The 9,123-nt window shown below is 56.9% G+C and overlaps 1 protein-coding gene across 3 annotated transcripts; it reads right to left on the minus strand.

Moving 5' to 3' along the window:
- Positions 1 to 2,852: 2,852 nt before the first annotated feature.
- FGF8 (fibroblast growth factor 8) lies at positions 2,853 to 9,123 on the minus strand. Of its 3 annotated transcripts, XM_087824169.1 has the most exons (6): positions 8,873 to 9,123; positions 8,743 to 8,779; positions 8,111 to 8,197; positions 7,704 to 7,884; positions 4,211 to 4,317; positions 2,853 to 3,353 (listed from the first exon to the last, which is right to left on the minus strand). In XM_087824169.1, exons 1-6 carry the CDS (start codon positions 8,902 to 8,904, stop codon positions 3,063 to 3,065), a joined length of 735 nt encoding a protein of 244 aa, XP_087680295.1. In that variant the 5' UTR covers positions 8,905 to 9,123; the 3' UTR covers positions 2,853 to 3,062. The 3 variants fall into 3 exon arrangements, with proteins under 3 accessions (XP_087680295.1, XP_087680294.1, XP_087680293.1); XM_087824168.1 differs by lacking the exon at positions 8,111 to 8,197 and having other exon boundaries at positions 7,704 to 7,851; XM_087824167.1 differs by lacking the exon at positions 8,111 to 8,197.

The following is a 9,123-nucleotide window of genomic DNA, read 5'->3' on the forward strand; positions in this document are numbered from 1 at the left end:
GAGCCCAGGGTGGAGGGCAGGGATGAGTGAGGGGTCCAGCCCCACCTGCTGAGTGGGAACAAAAAGAGACCTGGCCCCTAGGCCTGGGCTCCTTCTCCTGGGGAATCTGTCCCTGTGAGGGCCTCATGGGAAGTGCTGCTATAAGAAAAGGAAAAGAAGGGAAGGTGGGAAATCAGGACGGGTAAGGCCTGAGAAGGGAGGACTGGAGAGGGCCTTCTCCGTGGATCATCAGGGCCCGCGCACTGGTCATCAATGGAGTTCTGGGAGATCAAGCCTTCATGCAGCCAGCCCCGCAGGCCCTCACAGCCAGCACTCACTCCAAGACAGGGTGGTAGGCCTTTTGGCTGAGGAAAGCCCAGCCCTCCTCCTTTCTCTGGGCCTTGCAACAGCTCCCTGCTTGTTTTCCCCGAAATAAATGGGCTGAGCATATTGGGCCGGCAATAACCCCTTGAAATCAGTTGTTATCACAGTTAACAACCAGTTTGGCTTCAGTTCAGGCTGTTAACTATCAAACCACTAAGTGCCGGTAATGATTGATTCTTGGCCAGTTGCAGCTTGAGTGGGCTGTAAAACCCCATTAGCGAGGGTTCTGTGAAGGCAGCAACTCAAAGATAAACAAGGTGGTGGGTGCTCTAGCCCAGCCTAGCCCACTGCTTTGGGCTCTGCCCCGTGGCACCTCGGCTCGGAGTCCTTCCCAATGCCTCAGGCAGCCTCATGGACCGGATACCCATCTTCCTGTCCACCTCTACTCTCCCCCACCTGCTTGTCATCTCCCTCCTCCCTATAGGCAGGTCCAGCTCTATGGACAGCCCGCCTCTTCTCCCTCATCACAACCATGGCACAGTTCCACCCCACCACTCTGGAGTACTCAGGCATCACAAGCCTGGGGGCTTCAGGGGTAGCTTTGGCCTAGCCAGCGACCAGCCTCAGCTCAGCCTGGCCCCACTTTGTGGCCAGGATCACAGGCAGGGAGAGCCTGACATTCCACCCCACCCCAGACTCCCTCCTATCTTGTGGCTTCCCCCAGGAATTGCTCTCAAACAAATGAAATGTGGGTAATTACTGGGCTAGGGGCTGGACAGGCGGCCCTGCAGATGAAAGCATTTCCTGGACGGTCTCTTCATTTGCATGGCATCAGAAGCTGCTCAGAAGGTGTGACTTTTCCCACAGTGAGACCCCAGCTCCTTGCACAATAAAGCCAGGCTGCTCACCCAGAATTAATTAAAGGGGGAGGGGAGGGGATGGAGCAGAGAAGGAGGCACTAAGAGCTGGGGGAGCTAGAAGAGAGATGTCTAGAGCCCCCCTCCCCAAATCCCCAGTGTCTATGAACCAGGAGAAACCTACTCTATCCAGAGCCCCTCACCCTCATAGCAAGCTGGAAGCAGTAATGTGGACAAACCCCAGGGTATCCCCAATCTCTCTACTCCAAGGCTTCCCACTGAGCCCTGAAATTCCTGATCCACCTGGATGGTCTGAGCCTGGGACTTGCAGCTGCAACTCAGGGAGGACCATGTGGTTAGAAAGCCTTGGGGTGCTCCCCTCCCAAAGGAGGTGCCAAAGAACAGAAGCCCAGTGGGAAGAAGTTTCTGGATTGGTCCAGGAACTGGGTACCCGCAAAGAAGGCAGCCGAAGCAGCCAGTGTAAGAGGCCTCAGTTATAAAGACTGGAACAGCTCTGCCCTCAGGGGACCTGCTGCTTCTGGGTTAGGGCTCTTCATCAAACCATACTATGGTGTGGTATGATGCCAGTGTCGCCAGGTCCACATCCAAACACACACCCCTCCATCCCCCATGGACCAGTCCTCTTACCCACACCATGACCTGCTTTTCCAGCCTGAGTTCTGCTCTTAGCCTGAGAGCTTCCCTTCCCATCCCATGCACAATTCCTCTCCCTCCAGGCCCCATCTCTCCAAGGGTGGCAGCCTCTCCTTAAACCACAGTCCCCCTGGGCTTTTTTGCAGCACCTGAGCTCAACACCTTCTGCTCACAGCTCTCTAACCAGATCTCCCAAGGCTAACACTTGTTCTGCGTCACAATTGTCAACACCAGCCTTGGAGGTCCCCCCTCTGACCTACCCCCCACCTTGGACCCTGGCAGCTGCTCTTTTCTTTCATTTTCTGGAGCCTGATACTCAGAAAGAATGAGTTTCAGCTCTGCTGCCTCCCTCACAAACCTAGGCACACACAGAGAGGCACTTATTTTAGACTCATTGAGTCCATGATTGCAGCTCTGGTCCTAGTAGAGTCATCATTTCTGGCCCAGAGGTGGCCTGGGGAAGTGTTAGCAATAACTCCTGTTAAAAGCTAGGAAGTCCATGTCTCCCAGGACCAACTACAAGCCTCTTCTTGCGCCTTTCCCTGCTCCTGACCTCCCAGGAAAACCCTCCAGTGACAATGACAGGAACAGGAGACAGACATGGGTCCTTAGGCTAAAGGGACGCTGTAGTGAGAGCTGGGGCCTGATTTGCTGCATCTCCCAGCTCCCCCACCAGCTGGGGCGGGGCAGGGCAGGGGGAGGGGTGTCGACCCCAGCAGGACTCATCCTCCAACACACATTTTTAATATGCAAGTTAAATAAACTTTTTAGTCATTTAATAGCAACTAATACACAACCTCCCTCCACTGACATCCACCCTTAAAACACCTGACCTAAGTTCCTACCCTTTCCTCCCTGCCCCCACCTGAGGGTGCAGTGGAGTTCCTGGCCGTCTGGCCAGCTTGCCCTGCAGGTACTGGGGGCTCAGAGCACCTCTGCTGGATTAGAAAAAGCCCCCAACCCCGGGGAGACCCCCCCCAACCCCAGTCTTGGCCACTAACCGGCCTTCCTGAGAGTTAAGAAGACACCACAGCCAAGTGGAATACAAAAATAGAGCCTCTCTTTTGTTTAAAAAAAAAAACAAAAACAAAAAACCAACAGCAAACAATTATCAACAACTAGAACCCGGGGCTCCCCCAGCTCCTCCCCAGCCTTCAGTAGCGCAGACCTCATCTTGCTTGAGTTTCTCTGTTTGTGCTCCCCGAGATGGAAATCTCTGCGCTGGGAGCTGGGGGGCCGGGCGGGCGCCTATCGGGGCTCGGGGGCCCAAGTCCTCTGGCTGCCGCGCAGGCTGCGCGTGAAGGGCGGGTAGTTGAGAAACTCGAAGCGCAGGCTCTGCTCGGTGGTGTGGTGGCCGCGGGGCAGCCGCTTCATGAAGTGGACCTCGCGCTGGTGCTGCCGCGTCTTGGAGCCCTTGCGGGGCCTGCCCTTGCGGGTGAAGGCCATGTACCAGCCCTCGTACTTGGCGTTCTGCAGGGCCGTGTAGTTGTTCTCCAGCACGATCTCCGTGAAGACGCAATCCTTGCCTTTGCCGTTGCTCTGCAGGTAGGGGGCCAGACACAGCGTCACTGGGCTCTCTCCCGAGCCCCCCCATCAGAGGCAGAGGGCAGGCGGCCCCAGACAGCAGGTGGGCACCCCAGCAGATGGCAGGGTGGGCAGGAGCTGCAGCCCCACCCCCTGCCTGGGCACCCGCTCTCTAATCCCTCACAACCCGCAGCCCACCCGGCAACTTCCTGTCCTCCTGGGCAGCAGTGACACATGGCTATCTACCGAAAGGGCTGGGCCCCAACACGGAGAGGCAGAGAGGGGGCCCAGGCCCTGCCTGCCCTGGCCTGCTGCCCACCAGTCTGGCCTGAGCTGCTAGCACCCGTTTCCCCACCTGCCCCCCTCAGCCCCTCAGGACTCCAGCTCCAAGGCCCCTGGGCAGCCACCCTGTGGGGGGAGGGGAGGCCTGCAAGGAGGCACTGAGCCCCAAGCCCCAGAAGCCCAGCAAGCGGGGAGCTCGAGGCTGGAGAGGAGCCGTGACTAATGGGGCCATTTCAGAGCTCGGCCGAGGGGCTGGGCCTGCGGCTTACTGAACATTCCAAATGCTGGTACCATGTAATTGGACATAATAGCAAAGCAATTTGGCGATTTGTTAAAAAGATATATGGAATTTACTAACCTCCCCCCAGCCCCTTCCCTAGCCTCCCTTCTTCCTCCTTTGCCTTTATAGCCTTTCACCTCTCACGCAGGTTCCTTCTCCCTCACCTCTCCCTCCCAAGCATTAGGTAATCCCAAGGCGGCCCTGTGTCTCTCTGCCCACCTTGCTGATATCTTGGAGGAGCTCAGCCAGCCCAGCCTGCGCCCCAGGCCCCAGCACCCCCTCCCTGGACCCCTTCCTTCTGGGGTTTCACCTTGGCAATCAGCTTCCCCTTCTTGTTCATGCAGATGTAGAGGCCCGTTTCAGCTCCTCGAACTCGAACCCGACTCCCAAAGGTATCTGTTTCCACAATGAGCTTTGCTGTCCCGGACAGAGGAGGGAGGTTATTGGAAGCTCCCTGACCCCCATTGTTCCATATCCTCACCCCAGCTGGCTCACAGACTTGTCACATCCTAGCAACAACTGCTCCAAGGCCCAGGTACCCAAGAGGTGGGCTTCAGCCTCCTAAGTAAAGTCAAGTCCTCTTTCTGGGCCTCAGGCCCCTCACCTAAGTTTACAGAGGGCAATGGACAAGATCATGGTGTACCAAATGGGTTCTGCAAAGGGGTCTTGGGGCCATCAAATTAAAAAGAGCCTCTTTTGCCCAGCTGGGTGTGGCTAGCGGTTGAGTGTCAACCTAGGATCCAGGAGATCGCGGTTGGATTCGCTGTCGGGGCACATGCCTGGGTTGTGGCCTCCATCCCTGTTGGGGGCGTGTAGGAGGCAGCTGATCAATGACGCTCTCATCATTGATGTTTCTCTTTCTCTCCCTCTCCCTTCCACTCTCTGAAATCAACAAAGATATTTTTTTAAAAAATAAATAAAAAAGTATGACAACATTCTTTAAAAAAAAAGAACCTCTTTTAAAACCAGACAGTAATGACTTTTATGTCAAAGCTTCATGACTAGAGTTCTACTAATCAAAAGATCTCTGAGGATCCTTCCTACTTAAAATATTTTATGCACATGCCTCAGATCATTATATACATCTGGGCCCAGTGGTGACCTCCAGACCTGAGGCTAAATGTCAAAGCATTCTCTCCTGTTTCTGGTACCTCGGGTTCTAACTCACAGCCTTGGCCACCCACCCACCCCCTTCCCCACTGCTGCTCTGCTGAGACGGTGATAGGGTGGAACACCTCTCCCTAACACAGCCCCTAGCCAGAACTCAGACATTAGCAGGGAGGGTCCTGCCTCTTCCCCATGCTTCCCAATCACTGAAGTCCCCAGCCCCAGTATCCAGAAATCAACAACACAATGGTCTTTCCACTCAACCTCTATCGCAACTGGGCTTCTCACCCCAGTGACCCAACCCTTTCTGTGGGTGTGGAGGGAGAAAGTCAGGCATGCTTGCCTCAGTCTGGAGAAGAAACATGGAACTGAATTCTGTGCCTTCTCCCCCCCTCCATCCCCTCACACAGCCAACTTGCCACAGAAGCCAATTCCTGTCCACTCTCTGTGTAACTCCTCCCTTTGAGGCTGTCCCCAAGAAGGGAGTGAGGGCTGACTTAGCCCTTTGGGGCAGAAGGGGATGGGTCTCCTGCCCTCCCTACTGCAGAGCCCAGCCTCTGCCCTCCTTGAGAAAGTGGTTCTGAGACTCCCAGAGCTGCCTCCCAGCTTATACTGACAAGGTGGCACCTCCCCTATGTCTGAAACTACGGGGGAGATGGGCACCAAGGTCAACAAGACAGCCCTCAATGCCCAGCCTGTGACCACCCACCCCCTTCACATAAGCACAGAGCTGGAACCCAGCGGCCAAGTCCTCAGTCTGGCTCCAAGTCAGCCAGGGGAAATGCAGCTGTCACCTCTCCTCCCACCCACCTCCTTTTGGACCCAGCTAGTCTGCTCATCCCTCTCCTGGTCTGCCTTCCAGAGCAACGAGGGGTTGCTTTTAAAGGCCAGGAAGGACACTTACAGGCAAAGGGCAAGAGAGGATCCCACTCAGGATTCTGAACAAACGGGGCAGATAGGGATGGATTAGGTCCCTCTGTCACTTCCTGGGGCCCATAAGAAAGCAGCTAGGACCTCTCTGCTGTTCTTTTCCAGACTCTTCCTGTCCTGACTGCACACCCTAAGTCTCTGCTTTTGGGCCCTCCAGCTTCTACTCCAGCCGGGCAAGCAGGGACCAAGGAGCCTGGGAAGCCGCCTATAGTCTAAGGAGGAAGTGAGCATCAGGCCCCTGCTGTCTGAAGAGCTGTTCCACGGCCAGCTTAGCCTTTTCTTCCCTCCCCAAACCCAAGGATGCTGGACCATTTGCTCTGATGGAGTAAACCTAGAAGGAGCCAGGCAGGCAATCGGTCCCTCTCCTTGGAAGCTGAGAAGGGCAGCTAGCAGCCACTTTGGAGGGACAAAGGGCCCCGAAAGGCTGGCCCTGCCAGCCCAGCGGGGAAGCTGGGCCACCGTGCAGGCCACCCCCACCCCCACCGTCAAGAGCCCCCACTCTCCTTCCTGGATGTTTCTGGGGAGCTGGGGCCGCAGTTTACAGCGGCTTTCCCGACCGGGCTTTTGGAAAGCTTAACATTTTCAAACCTATTCTTCCACCCAGTGACAGATTTATCCCAGGAAAATTATGTCTCCTTCTCCAGCTTTGAAGGGAAGTCAGCTACGTCGACGCAGAAAAAATGCAGCGAGACATACTCGATCCCCCAAACTGGCTCGAGAAGAGGAGAAAGTATTCAGGAAATGTTAAAAAAGGTGAAAGTAAGAAGAGTTTTAATCGCTCTGCCAGACGCGGGGGTCTCTCCAGAGATTCATAGAGAACAATCTTGAACCTCTTTTTTAACATTTACAGACTTGCAACTCTTTTCAAACTCCACATCTGAAAAAAGGCTCGCTCTTTTGCTGTTTTATATCATTCTTCATTTTTCTTCTTAGCTCTTAAAATGCCTCACCTTTTTATTACATTTTAATAGAGTCTTCCCCTCTCCTTTCATGCCTGTTTAACTTGGTCATTATTTAAAGGTTTTTAAACTCACAATAATCGCTCTCTAAAAACAACACCAGCCGCCCAGAGGGCTTGCTTTTCTCTGGGTACATCAGGACTCTGGAAATTGGCCTTGTTTCAAGGCAGGAATATTGAATGTTTTAGAAATCAATCAGTCCTCAGCCTCCACCCGGCAGTAGCTCCCTGTACTCACCACCCCCAGGAGCGAGCGCTGGGCTCTGACCCACCACCTGGGTTCCTGGGTAAGTGGCGCAGGGAGGGCCCCTTCCCGAGCCTAGTCCCCATGTGTAATTGACCCTTCTGATCACAACATTTAAAGGTTCACAGTACCCCCCCTCAAGCTGGGAGAGTTGGGGGGACTTCTCTCCCTTCTCTTTCCCACTCTCCTTTTGTGGGCCCTGGCGACATATCCTCTTTCAAGAGCTTCCCTTAAACCTGGCCCCCCTCCCCGTGAACCCTCTGCCTCCACCTGCAGCTGGGGAGGGGTGTATGAAAGGGGGAGGTGTAAAGGGAAATTCCTGGATTCATTCATCTGCTGGGCAGGGAAGGGGCACCTGTGGGCCAAGTACTCCCCAAGGTCCCTTCCCCTTGCTGACCCCCAAAACGCTTTTTTGCCTTAACCCCTTGCCTTCTGAGCTGGGGAGCCTGCAGGCCCCTGGTCCACACAGTTGGGGCTGCTGGGTCCAGTCACAAGAGGCCAGTTAGGGGAAGGGGGCACGTTCCACAAGCTACCTTTAGCTTGCCACAGTGCAGCTCGCCTTACCGAAGGGGTCCCCGTCTTCTGCCATGGCGTTGATGCGCTTGTTGGCCAGGACCTGCACGTGCTTCCCACTGGTGCGGCTGTAGAGCTGGTAGGTCCGGATAAGGCGGCGGCTGAGCTGATCCGTCACCAGGCTCTGCTCCCTCACATGCTGTGTAAAATTAGGTGAGGACTGAACAGTTACCTTTAGGAAATTGAAAAATACACAACACGCCATTATAATGCTACTCTGCCCAGGGGCCCGAGTGGCCCCCATTGCCCTGTAAACCCCCCCTCCACTGCCCCAGGCAGCCGGCAGCGGCTGGGGTCCCCCCAACATGCCAGCTCAGGTCACCACCCCCACCCAGGAAAGCCGGGCAGACCCAGCCTAACACGGATGAGCCCCGGGATGGGGAAGGATCTGGACCCACCTGTTGGGAAACACCCTGGGACTCGCGGCCAGCTCGGAACAGGGAAGCCAGCTCCCTGCCCAGCGCAGGCCCCCCGCCCGGGCCTTCCTAGAAGAGCAGGGCGCTTTTAAGTAGGGAGGCAGCGCTGCCTGACCCCTGACATTTATAAAGACAAATTTACGAAGCAAATGTTGAGAGCGCAGAGGGCCTAGGCACCTGATCTTTCCGCCAGACCTGCCACAAGCCTCCCCGAGAGCCGCGGAGAGGGTCCTTGCGCCAGCCACCCGGACTTCTGACAACGAACGCCCCCTGGCCCCAGCCTGCCCCCTTCCTCGGCCGCGAGGTGTGGCTGCCCACGAGTTCCCCATCCACCCAGCCTGGCCAGAATTCGTGGGAGACAGTGCTGGACTCTGAGACCTTGGGTTCCAGCCTCGCCACTCACTGGCTGTGTGACCTTGTGCTGGGCGCTACCTCTCTGTTCCTTAACTCCCGACTCGGGATAGTTCAGGGTTGGATTTCTAAGGTTCCTTCCAGCCCTGCCGCGCTGGCTGCAGCGTCGGTCCTGGTGACCCTGCCCGACCTGGCCAGCCGGCATACCCCGCCGGCCCCCGGCCCCCGGCCCCCGGCCCCCGCCTCCCCGCAGTGCGCCTTACCTGGGCTTGGAGGCAGAGAACCAGCAAGTGCAACAGCCTGTGGGAGACAAAAGCGGGCGGGAGAGAGAGGGGCGTAGGGTGAGCGAGGGGCGCGGCGCGTGGCCGGCGGGGACGGGGCGGCGGTACTCACAGGCAGCTCAGCGCCGAGCGGGGGCTGCCCATGGCGCGCGGCCCGGGGAGCGCGGGGAGCCCCGGCGGGATCACGCCGGCCCGCGGCACACGAGCCGAGAGCGGCGGCGAGTGAGGACTGCTCGAGGGCGGGAGCCCAGCGGGGATGCCGACGCGGCTCCGCGGGTCCCGTGGAAGGTCGAGCTGACCGCGCCGAGTCGCTCTGCGCCGCTACCGGAGCCGGTGGCCGCTGGCTACTCAGGAGCCGGAGCA

This window comes from Miniopterus natalensis, chromosome 14 (genome assembly GCF_054644295.1).
Source record: "Miniopterus natalensis isolate mMinNat1 chromosome 14, mMinNat1.hap1, whole genome shotgun sequence".
Classification (NCBI taxonomy): domain Eukaryota; kingdom Metazoa; phylum Chordata; class Mammalia; order Chiroptera; family Miniopteridae; genus Miniopterus; species Miniopterus natalensis.